Genomic DNA, 20,573 nt, shown 5'->3' with positions numbered 1-20,573 from the left:
TATACCGTTATAATCTGCGACAGTTAGAGGAGTGATTTTTATATATAGTAATTAAAACATTTTTGGGGTATAAAAAGTAGATGCAACCGATTCTCAGACCTACCAAATTTATCAGACTACAATAATTATTGTATTCGATTGCCATCTTGCAACCCTTTAGCGGATTAGTGGATGGATTAGAATAAAATAAACCGCCGATATGCACGCTAAGATTCACGAAAATCGGTTGAGACGTTTCGGGGGAGTTCAATTACGTACACCGTGACACAAGAATTTTATATATTAGATATTACTTCTCAGGAGTGTTAAGTAAGTTTTCATCACGAAAGAGCGTCAAAAAACATACATATGAATTCGGAATACTGAAAACCGCGGTGCCTCCCGGGTAAAAGATAACGCCTAGCTAACCAAGCCTCCACCTGGGCTCATAACATAATATATTGCAACAATTCCAATTTCCGCGATTACATAAAATTGATATGAAAATCAACATAAAATAATTATTAATTATACTAACCAACGGATATGTTATGGAAACATAGGTTACAACACAAACGTACTGTATGTAACACCTGTGGACAATTAGCATGCAGCAGAGCTACATAAGGTAATCGCAATCTATTGTTAATACAATTAAAATAATATATATATGCATATTTATATTACGACTAAGGAGCGTGCTGGTCACCTGAGGCTACCTTGGTCAAGATATTTTTCTTTCTAAGTAAATGTCGTAACGTAAATACCGGACTGCAATAAAATGTCTTATGTCTCAAGGTGACGAGCCCAATTGTAGTGCCGTTCAGAATTTTTGGGTTTTTGAAGAATCTTGAACGCATTGTGACAGGGCGTATCAATTAAAATCAGCTGAACGTCATGCTCATCTCATCCGTAATTTTCATAAAAAAATAAAGTTCAAAAAGTTATTTTTAGTTTTTCTTTGTTTTTGAAACTATTTTTTCATATTTTCACGTGGGCCAAAACGCAAATCTCGCAAAAAAACCTATCGATTTATTATTTCTTTTTATTTATCGTTTTATTTAAGATAAACCTTGGAACTGAAATAAATTTAGCCAGCCAAGCGTTTTTACTCAAGCGTTTCACGAAGACTGCACCGCTGGCATAGAATTCAAACGTAGCGATGAAATTAAGGATTAAGCGGTCTAGATCTGTGGTAGGTGTCCGAGCAGGAAGCGATCTTATAACGACTCGGATCCATCGTAATGAGGGTATCTATGAAAACCTCTAATGAGTTCGCTTTAAAAATCATCCGTAACCTCACTCTTAAGCTGTGTCGACACTATCGTGACTATAAAAGAAATCTGAACTATACAGAATCATATATTTAACGTCTTGTTGACGTAATTATATAATAATGGTACTAAAGGCTCGAAAGGCAAAAGGACACAGAGCGCATAAAAAAAGAATTAACTATTTCTAAAAATTATACGAATAAACCAATCTCATATGCCACTCCTACGTGGAAACGTGTTTTTCATACTCGTTGATAGCCTCTTCTGGCGATGAAAGTGCCAGGTTGGGCTTGTGTGTAGGATGGCTTATAAGGTCTAGGGTTTTCACTTCAAAAAATCATTTCAATATCTGGCCGTGTAAGAACTGACATTATTGTGGTGGAAGATAAAACCACGTTCACTGTTGTTTATACGGTACTCTCGTCAATACCTACCTCCCAACAAATGGTAGTTTACCAATCAGCGTAGGGACGTATCGTTTCATTAAATTTTTGGAGCAATCATCCGCTTACAGGCACTTTGCACGCGCGCCTCATGTCAAAAAAGTGACAGAAAATAATCTGTATTCTACAACCAAAGATTCAAATGTTGTAATTACTTCACAAATATTAATTATAATTAAATGATAGAGGCGGTATTAAAACCGATGATGACTGTATCCAACTATTCGTGGTTATTTGCTTTTTTAATATTTATATTAGATTATTGATTATGTAAGTGTCTAGAACATAGAGTGCCCTATGTAATGGAGTGGTATGAATGAACCAACGGTGTTGCTAGCATTGAGATGTACCGCAGGTTTCCGCTAGCATTCAGGCCTTACATTAAAATATATTTCTCACTGAGATTCGATGAATTCAAGTATGTATTTTTCTTGGAAATAAATCATGGTGTGCAGTGCAAGGAAAAATTCAATTTGACTGTACTGTACTACTCGACCTTCGGCACTTGATACACTATATATAAACCCCACGCTCCAACTTAAAATAAGAAACACTCGGCAGCACAGCAATTCTGGCGTTGGATGGCATGAAAAACTGTTAAGGATTTTACTGAGAAGTATTTCCGAGACTATTCTTTGAGTGACGAAAAATATCTGGCTTCTTGCCAAAAGCCTGGATGAACCCGTTTTCACGAATATCATGATTTTTCGGTGAATAAAAATATTCGCATCACTGCTAGAAGCGTAAGATCAACTCATTTGCATTGCAATCTTGTAGGTTACATTTGATAACTTAAACGCGACTTAAAAGCGACCTATCGCTTTTGATTCATTTTAACATAAAGTTGCTCTAAGGAGCAGCGGTCACGTAATCTTTAAAACCGACGCAATTGATAACTCAAACCTTGTGCTATTCGGTGAGTAAGCAAAATTTTCGTAAAACAGGTACCAATTATTTATCATATGTTCCAAATGGAAGGAAATCCTAAAATTACACAATACACGTTAGCCGAAACATTTGCAATAGGAATCAGCATAGACCCGGCGTTACAATGCTCCACAGTACAATAGTAATTTTCTACGGATTTAGACGCTGGCTCAATCTTCCCGCATCGGAAATCATAGATTAAAGAACGTTGAGATTCATAACAAAAGAACTCAAGCATTTATTGAACATTTTAGAATTGTTCGATCATTTCTCCTTTCAACTTCTATGTATTTATGTACAATCTGACTTGTTCAAATCTTTTGATAAATCGCTCGTGGAATTCTTGAAAAATCGCAGTAAAATGAAGAACAGCCAAGCCACGAGCTATTCCTTGTGTATAGAGTTTATTGGAATTTGAAACGCTTCATTTCACCGAGTTATTAAATTCCGGTTTAAACATTTACAATACAAAAATCATTTATATCATTTATTTCAATTATTTGGGTCCTACAAATATTTTATTGTCTTCTATAATGACTATGAGTCATTTTCGAGTCTATTTGAGAAATTTGGAAAAGTATGAGGATGCAGTACTTTGGACACGTTACACGAAACCAAAACTCCATGGAACGACTCGTCGTCCAAAGACGAGTGGAAGGCAAGCGGTCACGAGGTCGGTCACCTACGAGAGTTGGACAAACCTGATAAAAGGCTGCGACACAAACCACCATAGTCCAGAGTTCCGGTAACGCTGAAGACGGTGGCAAGTGGAGGAGCATTGCGAGGGCTGCATTATCCACCATAGATACGTCTTGAGTGTACCTACAGTCTCATTAACCACGACCACTCTGTCAAGAGTGAACGACTAAGGAGGATGAGGAAGCAAGTGAAGCAAGCGGTTCATTCGAACCTGATAGATGCCATACAGCTGATATTAAAGCATAATTTCTAAGCGAACCGAACATCTTGATCATACAACTTTTCTTTAACATTCAACATAGAGGGTACCTAACAAATATTAATATTAAGGCTGCGCCCTAAGTTAGATAATAACCTTTTGCTAAAGTATGACAACTGGGTTCTAGCTTGTAAACGGCCGCTGCTGGGCGTAACTGGTTGATCGTGTCATCTCAAACTCTGCAATATTGATATTGAGAATGTTAATCTTAACAGTAGTATTTTCTACAAAAAATTTTCATTTTGGTACACAATTCACAAAGAACTTTTAGTATAGCCTTTTATTTTACCAGTGGAAGGCTTATTTGCACAGGAAGCCGGCTAGATTATGGGTACCACAACGGCGCCTGTTTCTGCCGTGAAGCAGTTATGTGTAAACATTACTGTGTTTCGGTCTGGGCGCCATAACTAGTGAAATTACTGGGCAAATGAGACTTAACAACTTATGTCTCAAGGTGACGAGCGCAAAAGACCTACTCTTTCGGGATATTGTTTTAAGATTCGAAACTATCTAGAATTTCTGTTGCATATCATATCCTATCAAACTCTGCATAGATTATATGAAGAATTGTAGAATGATGTAGCATTGTCAAATTCGTGAGACAGTCGTTGAAACTATATTATATGAAAGTTAATTTTTTTGAGAGATAACCTTTTTAGTGAAAAATAATTGTAATAGTTCTGAAGTGTAATTTTTTTATGTAATATAAATTGTCATTCTTGCGTACGATAGCGCAAGAAATGAATTTTGTATTAAACCTCATGAAAAAATATTCTTCTGACGGGATCTTCTTCGCCTTAACATTTAATATTCCCATATATTTAATTACCATATGATTCAATAAATAAAATGAAGAATATAATGTTGATATAAAAGCCCTCAGATTAAACCGTTAAAGAGTTTGATATGAACTGCTAATATATCATAATCCTACGTATTAAGGTTCACAATACCGTTAACTTTACTAAGTACCCTACCTACTCAACTAGAACAAGATAGCTCAGGTGCAGTCGACATCGATAAGGCCCGAACTTCAAACTTACACCGAACAACTAGGTAATAGTTGGAGCATGCTTCCGAATGTTTGTTTAAGCCATTAGATTAATAGATTTACAACGGAAACTTTACTATTCACATTCTAATTAGCTGTTAAGGTTAAAATTTAGTAAGAAAGGGATGTTTTTATACGCTTTTTACTAGCTTCGCCTGTATGTATGTTTGTTGGTAACCGACTCATTTGGGCGCGATTTAGACCCACTTTAAGCAGCCAGATTTCATTCAAACTTCGTATATTTATCGAGGACCGATGACAATACATTAATTTGATAAAATTCTTCCATATTTCAATTTGAGAAGTAAGATTTTTGTTAATTTATATCATTTTTTCATTAATCGTCGATAAGGCAAGAATTGATGTTCATATTAAATTTCAATCGTTATCTTTTCAACCAAAGTGTGTATTTTAGTTTTTTTTTAAACTACATTTATTTTAAGTGATAACTTCTTATGGGAGGGTTATCCGATTTGTAACGTTATGCCAGCGCCAGTCTGTCTGGATTCCCTTTCCCTCACGCATACAGCAGCGGTAGGCAGGCTCCTCCTTTCTCACTCTAACCAATTGTTTCTTTTATAGGATTTAATAATGATACTAAATATGTGCATAAATACAATAATGATACGCATTTTGCTGAGTTATTATTATGGTTTTTTTTATTATTACTGGGTTTATATTCCGCTGTTAACTAGTAAGATTTAAATAAAAGCCATCTTTAATAAAACATTTAAGTTTATTTATAATTAACGTCTAAACAGTGGCTTGGAGTTTTAAAGTGTGAACATTACCGATAGTAATTCTACATATCTTATTTTTTATTTGTATTTTTACAAGAATGAAAAATCACTACAGCACAAAAGTGTACATTTTTGCGGCCGTATAATAAGCTTTCATAGTTGGAGAGTGAAGGAGTTAATCAAACATGTATACCACGTAGTCGCATATCATCAATTACACTAGAATTTGCGAGCCAACATGTCCTGAGGATGCCTCGTGTAGAGGCGAAACACGTGTCGAATTGTTTCAGAGACAAATATTTGCGGAAATAACACTAAAGAAAAACTCAAAACATTTGGATAATTATGGATTTCCGCAAAGTAACGCCTACTTCAATAAATTTCTTACACTAGAATTATATTCTCACTCAATGAATTCCCTTAAAACTTTTAATCTATTCCATATTATATAAAATCAAATACGATGACTGCAAGACAACCAATAAAATCATGACAGAATCACATCCGAAGTAGCAACTTTCCGTCGGCCATCTCAATCAGAGCGCGGGAAACAATTTACAGCAATTGAAAATAAATAAACGGTATAGTCGAGTGGCGCTTCAATCTAACACGCCGAGGATATTAAATGTTTTCTACAATACAATCTTACATAGTACCTATCGTTTTCAAAGTCCGACAACGCTCCAATGATACCGCGTCAAACGGTAAATTTGTATTTATTTTATTTATTTATTAATAAAAAACAAATTTTACATGGAGTTTTCAAAGCAATAAAAACCACTGAGTTTGAGACACTTGAGAGAGTTTGTACTATTGCTAAATTAGTCTACACCAACAGAGTTAAATTAACCAAACAAAAAATAGTTCACAATCATTAGAAATGAAATGAAATAAAATTTATTTACGTAAACTTACAAAAAGCATCTGTAAATAGTCATAAAATGTTCACAAGTGCGCAAAAGCGTCAAAAAGTAAATTGATACTCAGCTATAAGTCAAAATCAATTAAATCAAATCAAAATCAGTTTATTCACGTAGGTCACGGAAATGACACTTAAGAATGTCAAAAAAAAAATCTTATTGAATCTACCGCTACTTCGTAAAGGGTTGAGCTTATGAGGAGTAGCAAGTACATATAATACTTATACTTTTATAAATAAAAATAAAAGTAATTGTTACAAATAATTGTTACGCAAAAGTTAGTTAAATTTATCTCATTAGGTTGATCGGTGGTCAGTCAAGTATTAAAAAGTATATTTTTTAATGCGAGTGTTTTGTTAAACTGAGAGATAAATAAAGCTAAATGGGGATTCTAGTTCTTCAATATGCATATTGAAGATTTTGTTAATTGCCTCAGCTATAAAATATTAAACAATTAACCGACATAGATACGACTTGTTTAAATATTATCATCGTATCGTCCTTGTAGATTATTATTGCACAATGTAGCCGATATTTATGCCACCTTTGTGATGCGCAAGAGTGCTATATCCGCTATTTATTATAACTTAGTACTTAGAGAATCATTACGAGAAAAATTTAGAGAAATTTACAGATTAACTGTTGCCTCTCAATACACGCTTGATAATGTAGTGTATATGTATCCATTGCATTCAGCGATTTTTTTAGAAATTGTACTACAGTTCATTGTTTTAATTTGTTATGCTTACATAAATAAACTTCTACGATAAAACCACACCTTGTAAATAAAGCGACCGCTCTCAGGCTTATTATGATGAATAAATTTTTATTGTTACAAAAGTTTCATTAAATGCCCCTGATTTCTTTAAATATAAATATAAAAAATATAGTATAAAATAACTATTTTCTACGATTTGGTCATTTTTATATGGTACAATTTTCTTTTCAAGAAGCAATACAAAATGGCCAAACAATGGCTTTGAGTCCAGGTCCCCAGAGTTCTACTGATGTTATGGCAGATATGTATAGGCAACAACTTCCATAAAAATAGATTGCACTCCGGGAGTGCCGGCAGAAGTGTAAACTTGAACATTAACGTTGTTCATTTTTGAATATTTTGGAATGGTTAGGGCATCATTTCGCACGCGATGTTTTATTTATCATTATTAAAGTAGACAAATATGACAATTTATATTAGAAACAAAATAATAAAATTAAAACCAATTTTTAAACAAAATAATAAGTAACAAAGAAATATAAGTATAACTATCGCCTTAGGGAGTGTCTTCGCTAACAACAAAAGTTTAAAAACCAAATAATTATACTGTAAAAATATTTCACAGCTGATATTCGATCCCTCGACCTTCGCAGTCACAATGATTCAACCACTGGTCCAATAACCGTGTCATCCATAATTTGAACACTTACGAATTTTCAATCAGGTCACATGTCCTGACGCTAGTTTAACATACCCATCCCAAGAAAAGTGCTCAACGCCGCTAAAGAACTTCAAAATGTGCAGCATAAAACAACAAATTCACACTTACCCCCTAATATTAAAGCTCTGGAATTTGCCCAAAAGCAACGCTATAAATATTTTTGTTTAGTTGGTAAAAACTTTCTATCTACTGAGGTTATTTCTAAAGGATTAAAAACCTTGGGATAAATTATATAGCAAAAGTATTCATGTACAAAACATGTTTGTTTTTTTTATTATTATAACCTATTAACTGCAAATTAAATTCTGTTTGTAGATCTTGTCAAGCCTAAGTTGCAACATCGATTGTTAAATAGGCATTATGTATCCTGATGACTCGAAGATATATTAAATTAAAATACATACACTCAAATAACAGGTAAATCGACAGAAGATGATATATGATCTTCCAGATCAAAGGAAGTAATGAAGATTCACAATAATCCTTACCGTTCCTCGATATGACTCTCCGCAGGATATGTCCAATCCGCCGTGCCCCCAAACACTTCCTCTGCTCACGTCCTACATCCGTGCAATCACTGTCAGTCACTGTTCCGTCATCACTCTCATTTTCAGACACTAGAGATTCTCGATTACTACTAACACTTAAACCTAGAATGGGTTCGCTAGCTCCCAAAGTCTTTGGCTGCATACTTTTAACATCATTGAACAGATCGTCTAAATTAGTTTCCAACAAACCTTCCACACATCTCTCATTGGTCATTACATCTACGCTTATCGATAGATGCTTTTCACTTGGAAGTTTATTTAAACCATCAGCCATATTTAAATTAATGTTGTCTAAAGTTCTTCTTCTTTGTCTTAATCGTACCGAGCCGATCGATGGCACAGGTCGCTGCTTCTCCGTTTCGTCAATATTACTTTTATCGTTCGGCAACACATTATGCGGATGTCCGCGAAATATATTCGATAGTACAATCATTTTGACAACCTTGAATGTACCGATTTGAGTAAGTAATTCCATCACTGCGATTCCAATTTCACCTCAGTATTTACATGACCAATGACGAGGGTTTTGCTTGTTTAAAATCCAATGCATTTTATTGAATTATGAAAAGAGAAATTGTTACATTGCAATGTATTCAAACATTTTATGGAATACTGTGTCATTTAGATAGGGTTATTTTGAATCGGCCTGTTCTGAGGTAATGCTATGCCAGCACCTAAAGCTCAGGACTTTGATATTTGAATAAAATATGAGCAACACTGCTTACTTACACGAGTCGCGCACGTTTTAAACGATGCATTAAACGAGAATCGTTTAAAAATTCAACCAAGATTGATATTAATTAGCACAGACGAAAAACTAACCTAGTTTTTATATTCTTATACGTTAATTAATTATTATTTAAAAACTATTTGCAAAAATAAACAGTTGAATGAAACATTGATTCGCAAATGATGGTATTATCGTAGATTTCAAATTAGATTTGAATAACCTATGTTTCCAAATATATAATATGTCAAGCAACTTTTATAACTATTCAACTAAAAAATTCAGGAAATGTAAAATGTAGGCTATATATTTGGTTCTAGTACTGAATTCAGGTCGGTCGTAAGATTACAAAGAACTTTACTTTATATCTATGTAAACAATCAAACTAAGAACTAAAAGATTGATTTTCAAAACAAAACATGGTCAATATCTTAAGACAACGTATTTACGTAATGCTAAATTGTACGATAATGATGTCCCGGTGCTTGTATGTAAACAAATCTTGCAAATTGAAGGGAACATTACTTAATCGTAACTAATAGCAAACCGAATCCCGCTATGTCATAAATATCAAAAAATTGTTGAATTTTAGAGATATCAGAAATGTTAAACATATATTCTAACGAGGCCAAGAAGATATCAAGAAAAACAAAGATAAGAAATGCAATGTCAATAATAATTCGTTATATATTTAGAATCTTTAAAGAACTCCCAGTAAATTTTAAGTAAAAAAGTACAGCGGTATATTTGGGGATTAAAATGCACTTAAATCCTAGGATCTATTGTATCAAGTACAGCGGTAGCTACAGTATTTTGTTTTACAAAAATTGCACCGCCATGTCAACGATTGACATACGCGTCAATCATAATTTCAAATGACTTGGCGGTATGCTGCACTTGTTTTACCTTTTTCTTTCGTCATCGGTACCAATTACCTAATGTCAATTATTTTTTACGATATTAATATATTATTTGCTATCTAGGAAGAATATAAACTGATTGCTGTCTAGTTTTCTCTATGAATCATTATAAATCAGTAGTGAGGCATAGCTTGTATTGGCAACTGGTCAAAGTCAAAGAAAACAATGTTCTATTTTGTATAGAGAAAAAAAAACTAAATATATAAAATTTACAGTGCCAAAAGACATAAATGTATAAGCGTATATTTTGTTTAACGGAGATGTTATAAAACTAGTGGAATCTGCTATATTTCCTTGCTACTTAACTACTCTTGATTCCAAATTACAGCGCGGCGCCCATATTAAAGGATCGACCAATAGACTTCGTTCTACAAATCTACAGCAAACGCGGTTAAAAAGATAAAACAACTGACATAGATACGGCGCGATTAGTTATTTTTATACCATTATATTTTATTATAGCGTAATGTAGCCCATATTAAAACGATCTTTGCACTGCAGTAGAGGGCTATTCGCGCTATTTATAACTTAGGTACTAAATAATCACTAGGACAAAAATTAAAGTATACCTGTTGCATCTCAATATATTCCTGACAATGTTATTTTACAGTTATATTTATACATAGGCACACTAGCAAATTTGCTAGAAACTGTGATAATCATAATGTTATCACCAGGAACAAAACATTTACTTGTTATGCCTACTCTTCGGTTAATTCTTCTGTTGGACGATGTAATATGCCTTTACAACATGATCCCACAAATTGTACAAAACAAACGTGCTACGAAAAATGGCAATTATAAAGCGGTAATGTTAAAGCTGCTAACACTTAAACGATATTAATCCTTGTCATTTCATTACTACATAATATTATAAAATCATTCAAATATACGTTTTTGTTTCATTTTTTACTTTTCTTTAAATTTTAATCTTTTAATGTTTTGTTTACACATTTCTGATGGCTTTAGACTACAATATTAACGAATACTTACATAATTTTTTTTTGACAGAACAGCGTCTGTCGGGTCAGCTAGTAATATATTATAATATCCAAAGCAAATATTCTCAAAATATCCAAGAAATGCAAATCATTTGAATCCAGTTAAGATTTAAACGTTCCTGGGAGGGATCTGTGACAGAATTAGGTTTAAGGGTGAGACGGGGTGAGAAAGCCCATCTGTCACTAGGTGTAAAGCCGCATTGTCTCAGCGGCGCCGTGATAAAATTACTAAGCCAACTTGGCATTACAAGGCTTGTGGAGCCTCGGGAACGATTCAATCTATAGCCGTCTAGATCTATTGATACGGCGAGCGAAGTTATCACAAAACTGAAAAAATATCGCAAAGGCATTGTACAATTCGTTTATCTTTATTCAATAGTAGGACAAACGAGCTCTGGTTCACGGTAGGTGATCACCGCTGAACAGAATTACTTCTTGAAACCGAGTGGTTATATAATTGCTGAATTTAATTATAATGAGAGCACAGTCTATGTTGAATACAGAATAAAAGTTAAAAACAATACATAATATATACAAGCAGCATAAAGTAAAACTGAAAAAATGTGAAGGAATTATTATTATATTACAAGATCTAACGTTCACATGTACCTAATGTAAAACATATATTAGAAAGATATCGAAAATATCTTTAGGCGCCTCGGTGGATGGCAAACGACCGCAGATCTATCGATATCTGTCAAAGCTGGAGGAAGCAAAAAAGGGGTGCAAGAATCGAAGTGCTGAGTAATGAAAGACGTATAGTTCTTGTTTTGATTATAATAATAATAAAGCCTCATTTATTCCATAACTCCTTTAACACAAAGCAAATTATTATTAGTATTAGAAGGTAAGATAAAATTCTAATTGTTTGGTTAAGATAAGTTGCTTAAGATTCTATTTATTTGAGTTGTGGATCTCGTTAGAGTAAAGGCCTCCTCCAGTTTTTTTCAAAGTGTTCTATTTTTGCTTTTATGCATCCAGTCTTTTCCTGCAATCTCTATTATGTCATCAGTCCACCGTTCGGTTGGTCTGCCGACTCTTCGTTTGCCTAATGTCTTGATATAACATATATAAGTGCGGACCGTTGAAACGTTGTTTAGCCATATAAATTAAGTATCCTGCTCCCGCTCATTGTATGAATTGACATAATATTATGTAATGAAATGTCATTGACTGATATATTTGTATTGCGAATATATACTAAGTTAGGTATTGTCAAAAAATATGGGTTCCGGATAAGCAATCGCCAACATACCATACTAATGCATTCTCCGAAGAATGCTTTTGGTTTAAGTATTATTCCGATCGGTTTATTTATTTTTTATTTGTGAAAAAAGGGACGGGACGAGCATGACGTTCAGCTGATGAAAATTGATACGCTCTGCCCATTACAATGTAGTGCCACTCAGGATTCTTGAAAACCCCAAAAATTCTGAGCGGCACAACAATTGCGCTCGTCACCTTGAGACATAAGATGTTAAGTCTCATTTGCCCAGTAATTTCACTAGCTACGGTGCTATTTTATTATTTATTCATGAAGGCTTACCAACTAAATACAATTCATTAACTTATGCATTGAGAATTAAACAAATACAATAAAATAGTTTAAATGTACTTAAATTATAAGAAGGCACAACATTACTATACTAAATACATCAGATAAGATATCAATGTTTTCATCTATATTAATAATCTTATATATAAAATTATCGTGTCACAATGTTCGTTCCCGTACTCCTCCGAAACGGCTTGACCGATTCTCATGAAATTATGTGAGCATATTGAGTAGGTCTGAGAATATTTTTCATACCCCTAAATGTTATGGGGGGTCCACACGTTTTTTTTTTTTATTTATTTTTTTTAAATTTGTTTGATTATGAGTCAGCATTAAAAAATACATACAACTTCAAATTTTCACCCATCTACGATCAACAGTTACTTTTGTATAGCGATTTTAATATCGGCAATACAACGTTTGCTGCGTCAGCTAGTACTATTATATAATTGTAACATTAGCTCTTATTCTTCATTTATTATTTATTTAATGTGCATTGGAGAAAAAGACTAAGCCCACAATTGAAGTCAGGCACATGCAAACCAATTTGTGATAAAACCAGTTTAGTTTAATTTAGAAGTTGTCGCAGTATAACCGAAGGAAAAAACCGGCTGTCGATTTATTAGTATAAATAAACGTCATCAATATCGTACAAATATTTCAGCTGGATTAAGATTTATAACAAAGTTAAGCTGAATGCAAAATCTTCATAATTTCTTAATAACATATGATACAATCAGAAAATTTTCTTGCGAAATAAATAAGACGAAAAATTAATTAATGACTAGAAAGATTTACCTAAAAAGGCAAGACTGATTGATAAAAAACCTATGAACATTATTGAATGAAAGCCAACCAATCTATTTTCATTAACCGAGGCATCGATACAAAAGGGGGAATTGACGAAATTCACCAAGAATAACATCGAAATTTTCGTGCAATAGCTTATTTAACAAAGGCGACATTCTTCCACTTTTCAAACGATTGGACACAAAGAGATGCGGACGAGGTGAAATTTTAGAATCCTTTGAAATGATGCCGAGCACTCCGAAAATGATGAAATGGAATTATCAGAGCCGTTGTATTTATCATAGCCTTGGCGTCATGGCAATATTAAAAAAGGGTTAAAAGTGAACACGAAACAAATACTATATACCTTTTTATAAATTGAAATACTTTTTATCTATAGTCAGTTTTCTACGGATTGTTCAATGTTAAAGGCAAAAAACAACATATCAAACGCGAAATAACATTTTATTTCGGCAGTTTCACGATTTCCACGGAATTCACTCGTGGCTGTAAACTGCGTTCAGTTTACGATTCTATCAGAGATTCGGATGGAATGTTATTCCATGTTACTGCGCGATATTAAAGTAAGCTAAAACCTTTCACGATGTCTACACACGTATAGACGGAGCCTGGCGTGCTATCGATTCGTTCACTCAAGCAAGATGGATGGACTTTTGATTCGCACATACTGATTCATATAAAAATCGGGCACAGATTAAATAATACAATGTATATAATATACCATATATACCTTTAGCTGAATATAAGCTGTATCTTATAACTTGTAAGCATAGAGGCTCAATACAATGTTAATTTGCAAATAACTGCCAGTCTGTCAAAAAACCCTTAATTAATATTTCGTTACATTCCACTTTTACACTAGCGACGCGATTTTCCTCATGGTAGGTATTCGGGTTATTTGTTTTGAAAGTGCGTGAAAACATATCCTAACGTAACCGATAAAATTTCATTGCTAATCAAAAAAACTATGAAGGTAATTTTATGTATGTCTATCACACATTGGAGGCGATCACTCATACTTAAAATTAGGTTGTCAATGTCGTGCTGGGGGTATGAGGTCCCATGTTTTTGTAAACGGCCGAAAAGTTGTTGTTCCGTTATGAAATTGGGCGGAAAATCCCTCAAAGCCCATCGCTGTGCCAGGCATATTCGATTGGACTTCATTAGAGCGACTGAGTAGGCTCAACTCAAATTGCGTGGTCTCGGAGAATGGCCGACACTTATGGGAAGGTGCATTATGTTGCATGAATAGAAATTCCTAGCCCATTTGGATTATGTGCGGGACTGTTAAGATATGGACACTTTGTGGGTATCAGTGCAGTTGTCAGTTTTTTTTTCTGCTGGAGTTGTTCCAACGAGTGTTCATCGTGAGTCCGGATTAATTGCAAATCGGGACTCATCAGTAACCAGTACCAATGACCAATCTTGGCCACTCCACGGCAAAGGCCAACTTCATGCTACCTCCTTCATATAGTTTGATCGCTGGTAGCTGGTAGTCCTCCTGTAGCCCTCGCACTAGTCTGTCTGTCTGCGAGGCTGTGACGTTAGGTTGTCTTGCAGTCATTGGAAGAACTCGATCCTGCCTCCGAGTGGTAATACGATATCTACTCGTGTGCCGTATCCCCAGTAGTGAGATTACGTGACTACAATCTCGATATAACGTTTTGGCCGGTGATCTTAATAGCGCCTTCTTCTAGCATGGCCATTTCTCGTGACACTTCATCTCGACTCAAATGACGACGTGATATAACGAAAAACCTCATATTTGATTTAAGAAAAATACAATCATTTAGCCCCCTTCATTAATTCAACTCAATAAATAATTTTAATTATCCTTCTCGTAACCAAGTATGAAGAATTTTGCTACCGTATTTTCTACTATCTTTTGATTCTTGATTACTATTCTTAAATTTTAAAAGTTTAATTAAAAAGGTTTCAATCCGGATATATAAACTTTTTAAGTAAATAAGAAAGGTTTTAAACTAGACTTGATTAATTTCGGAGTAAGATATCCCTACATTTTGTTGATGTGTATATCTACTTGATCTTGTTTGATATTTTGTTTACGGAACGCCAAGCATTAATTGAATCTCACCACGGATCCCCGGTTCGATTCTCGTCCGCCACGTACCATTAGGTTTTTGATTTTCCAGATCATATGTCGTTTTTATTATAAGGTCGGCAACGCTCTTGCCCTCATCACAAAGCATCAGTAACAAATCAAGTAACAACATTTTGTTAGAAATTTTTAAGGCGAAAATTTTCTTTATGATTTTTTACTATGTAGGCATTGAATGAGAGTAAGCTGTTACGTTCGGGTAAAGACGACTAAAGAACAGTCACTCAGTGAGCATAGCATATTTCATATTATTAGCCTCGCATTGAAACTACACGAGGTTCGCTGTATAATCGACACACGTCGACAACAATGTATAAAACAGGAACTTAACTCGTTTCATTGATATAATAGCGTTCTCATAATGTATTGATTATTAAATCATTTGTATTCTCAATGGTGAGAAAGTCTGGAGACATAAACATATAGTTAAACGCGAACCGTATGTCACACAGCAGCCTGAAATAATCAATTGCGCCAATTTATAACAAATTTTAAAGCTTAAGGCACACTATACTTAGAAATTCTTTTTTTTTTCTAGTCAAGTATATTTTTGGTTTAAATTTGAAAGAAAACATGGAGAAAATTGTGTCTCAGTGGCTCCTTGACAGCTTGCGTTGTACTCTGCTGAATAATTGATAAGCTTCTTTGGAGCTTTGAGCGTAAACTTGTATTTAAGAAATGAAGAAATTAGTAAATCACTCCTTTTGAATATCATTACAATTATTATTAATTATGCGAACTATGTTTGTTCGCTTCAAAGCAATTAATTATTTTAAATATAGAAAAGACAGGTTCGAAAGTCAAACGTAATATTATTGCTTTTTTATGTACAATATTTTATCAGCAAATATTTATAGTTACGTAATATCGACGCGATTTTAATGTTTCAGCACTACAGCATATTCCGCAGGGCAACTGTTTCTATGAAGTTGAAAATGTTGAGATAGACTTAAATATAGTGAGGAGTTCTTTTCCGGAAGCTGCTTCCTCCTCGAAGAGAGCGCACTACATTCGCTTAGGATATGATAAGGTGATTCTTCCTTATCGCGGCAATATCTACATCGAGGAGACTGTTTGAGCCCTAAGGCATGATATATGCTGCTTTATTATATATGTACATGTACAAATACAGTACAGAATATTGTTTATCATACAATATGAGCCTTTGAATGTCTTTGTTCCTCGGTTCGCCCCCAGTGCTGTAATGGTGCAGAAGAATGCGGAACGAAGCAAGAACGCGAAATAAATAAGAGTGACGGTAGGACACAATTTCTTCTTACAAAAAATCCCAGAACATCCAAGAACCCTAGCGGCCATTGACAATTTTGTTTTGAACAATCAGTTTAATTACCTACTATAAAAAATATTCTCTGATGTGTCACAGTCTTTACAAGTATACTAAATTGATTTAATAGTGTCGCTGTGTTCATTGTTGAGTGACGTCACTCTGCAATGGCTTCGCACGAGCTGCCACAGATCCATTATAACGTGCATTGTTGGCTCTGTGCTCTTAGTTGATTATAATTCACCGAGTTTATATTGTTTTAATCTAATGTAAACCAACAGCTGAAAGCAATCCAGCCGATAGGGACAGAAAAAATATTGTCCGGCAGCATAAACAGTAAAAATTATTATAATATTATTGTTATTATTCAATATTTGTCCGAAAGATTTTCCTTGTAGATAAAATCTTGTTTGCAACGGACTTAATAAGATATTTAAATCATCGAGCTGTCTCATTTTACTTCTAAGAGGAGTCTCAGGTCCGATTTTCATCGACGACTAAAACTGCATTATTGGATTTTTGAATCGATCCTGTTGATTTTGAAAAAAAAGCACACACTTTTAATATGACACTATTTGATATTGCCGCTAATAAAGAAGGAATTCTGGAAAGTAAAGATATATGGCAAACTTGAGGAATAATTAATTTAAATAAACTGCTTCATGTTTTAAAGTAATTTGCTTAGTAATAAATTATACCTACATTACTAGTTCTTGTTCTAAATAATGCAAATTTTGTTTTTCAACACAAACCCGCAATGCAGTTATATCTATACAACATTATGTTCTATTTTCAAATTTCTATTCTCTTCGTGGTTAAAGCCAAAACAAACAGTAAAAGAAAAAAAAGTTAACAATTGAAATAAGAACGTAAACGAAAATGAGGCCAATAGTTTTGAGTTTTCTCTGCTTGCGTACTGGATGTCTATTACTAAAATCGAAAGCCGAAGTTTCGGTCCGAAACGAACGAACGACGAACTTCGACTTACATCCTATTACCTAAGTACTTCGGATCCGAATACTGCGGACGGATTTTGTTTCGGAACCATAGACGTAACCATAAAAAACGTAGTTGTAGTGACGATCATAATAATGTCAAACAACGAAAAAGGAAATTTCAAATGAATTTGGGAATAATTAAAACGAAACACAAAATGTCTAATTGCGAACTTCGTATCGTATCCGAAACACTTTCGTAATAGGAAAATGTACGATCCGTCAACCGAAACTACGTATTTAGATTTTGGTAATAGGGCTCCTGTTTCGTACTTCGTTGAATAATTCATAAAAGCAAGGCCTACATGAAACTTGAATTTTGTAATTCGAAGATGAATTCAACCAATGATTAACAATTTGATCTATTGGAGGTATATTTTATCTACGTGTCATTTCCTTTTTTAAGCTCTTTCCTTAAGCTTTCCTTATATCATTACTTCCCAGAATGCGTTCTTTAGTAGCGACACTATCGAATGGTAGACACTTTTAATCAAAATCAACGGGTTCGATTCCTGGGCTAGGAAAATTGATTTTCAAAAATCCAATAATTCAGTTTTCAGTTTTAGTTTTCATGAAAATCGGGAGCGAGACTCTTTTCAGTATGGCCATGCATGCCAACTTGAAAATTTTTTTATGTCAATCGTCACATGAGCAAATGAGCCTCTCACCGAAATATATGTACCAACCAATAAACCAATATGTATAGTTTATCCTCGAAATTAGCAACATATGTTTATAAAGTATTCCGTTCCGATATATATAGGATGTTTCAAAACCGAAACAGCGACAGTAAACTTTCACTGCAGGTGCCATTGTAAGCAGTGAGAAATAATTCTAATCCCTAATGGATAAGGTATAAATTACCGTGTCAATAAAGTCGATGGCAACACAGCTATAATGACAACCGACTCTGGCAACACTTTCACTGTTAGGCTGAGAACGGATGTTGGTAATTTATACTTAAGTATTAATTTTACAGTTCATTTCATAAAAGCCTTTGATTGAGGCGCTTCATTGAAGTTAAAGGTTATCACATATACTACAATTATCACCAACTAATAAGTGGACCCGTTGCGGGTCTATAAAATTAATTGCGTGATTAAAACTATGTCCATAAAACTTCAATATTGCTAAGCCGTTTCCGTGCAAAACTTGTTTATAAGACTTTAAAATCTGTTTTCAACTTCAGATTTTTAAGTAATTAAAACAACACCAATTACACCAGCGAATGATAAAGTCTATTACTTCTTTTATCGTATGTGAGTCGATAATTTTTTTTAAAGATTTTTATAAGCACTGTATGCTGTTATATATATTTAAATGGGTTTTTTAGTTTTCAGGTAATCCTTAAATGGTCTCTGCAGTTAGTTAGTTTGATTTTGAGATAATATAACCGCAGCTCTCATCAATATTTTGCTAACTGGTTTATTTATAGAGAGAGCAAGAGGACAAACGAGCGTTCGGATTGGTTCGGGTAACTCACCGTCGCTAACGCTTTTTGTAGACCCACCATCCCAAGACCACAAATGGAATCACTAGATAGTTACCTTGTATATAAATATATGACGACCCCCTAAAGCCCAGGGACCCTGCGAAATGAGCTTGAGGTTCGAATTCCGGTAGGTGCAATCATTTATATGATGAAAATTATTTATGAATATGCATGTTTGTTTCCGAGTCATGGATGTTTATTTGTATTTATGTATGTTTGAGTAAGTATATCTTATTAAATATACCGTTTTCTTGCACCCATAGTACAGGCTATGTCTAGTTTGGGGCAACATAATTTGTGTAAGAGTGTGTCAATATTATTATTATCCAAAGAGATATAATGTTAAATAGGAACATAGACATAAGAAAAAGTCAAAAGAAATGAAATGGTAATTTGTACGCAATTTGCGACAATTTCTCTATTGATTCGAGCGTATTCTGTGAATATAATTTCCCGCGCAATTTGTATTTTCCAAATTGAAACACACGCATATTGATGACATCCTTTGATCTAAATTTAAATGTATTCAAATTTCTTCGTCGAATATTTTATATGTTGTCATCTATATATCTAATACTTTTTTTAAATCACGTAATAAATGGAGCGAATGAGTGATGAAAGAAAGACATACCAAATATATAAGGCAAGTGTGTGTGAGCAAGTTGGTCGCGGGACACCTCGTACAATATTCGTCGACCAAATTGCGGACGTTTTGAGAAAAGGAAAGGTCCGAAGCACTCGTTACCGGCGAGCATGTATGAAAAGAGTAATGAATGTAGAGGAAGCGCGTGAGGTTTGTTAGGATAGAAGCAAGTGGCATTCTATTGTCCGACGAGAACAAGGCGTGAGTATGTGTGTGTGTGTGTGTTAGTTGCCAAACTCCTCCGAAACGGCTTGATCGATTTTTATGAAATTTTATATGGAAACTTGGAATCGATCGCAATCTATTTTTAATTCCCAAAAAAAAATTATTGCATTTCTTTATTAATTTATATGGCAATACAATGTCCGTCGGGTCAGCTAGTATACTCATATGATAAACTCGTAGGCTTGTCGTGTGTGTACATTATAAACAATAATAATAAAACACATTCCATACACATAATATACGGAAACAAAGGGCAAAGTGTAGTTTTTAGAATGTTTTTATGTTGATCTGTTTATTTGTTCGCACTTCTCTCAGAAACGGCTAAGCCGATTTGAATTTGGTTTTCGTAGATGTAATATAGCAAGCTTCCTGTAATAATTTGTTATTGTTTTATTCCAATCAGTTCACGAACAAAAAGTTTTGATAATTGTAATGAACACGGACAAAACCGCGAGCGCCCGGTAGTTTTTTTATAAGCCGACAAGTAGTAAGTACCTATACAATTTTTTTAACGAAAATATT

The 20,573-nt window shown here is 34.1% G+C and overlaps 1 protein-coding gene across 4 annotated transcripts in view; it reads right to left on the bottom strand.

The window, feature by feature from the left end:
- The window catches only part of LOC126967697 (atypical protein kinase C), a 215,798-nt gene that overhangs the window by 159,722 nt on the left and 35,503 nt on the right, over positions 1-20,573 (bottom strand). The window contains exon 2 of one of the 4 annotated variants that reach the window (XM_050812290.1): positions 8,220-8,721. The exons of 1 other annotated variant lie outside the window; for it this stretch is intronic. In XM_050812290.1, coding sequence (XP_050668247.1) covers positions 8,220-8,721 — 502 coding nt within the window. Of the gene's footprint in view, positions 1-8,219; positions 8,794-20,573 lie in introns of those variants that run through there. 2 more of the 4 variants (XM_050812291.1, XM_050812292.1) reach the window with 2 other exon arrangements.

This window comes from Leptidea sinapis, chromosome 13 (genome assembly GCF_905404315.1).
Source record: "Leptidea sinapis chromosome 13, ilLepSina1.1, whole genome shotgun sequence".
Lineage (NCBI taxonomy): Eukaryota > Metazoa > Arthropoda > Insecta > Lepidoptera > Pieridae > Leptidea > Leptidea sinapis.
This window is presented reverse-complemented; position numbering and strand designations above follow the sequence as displayed.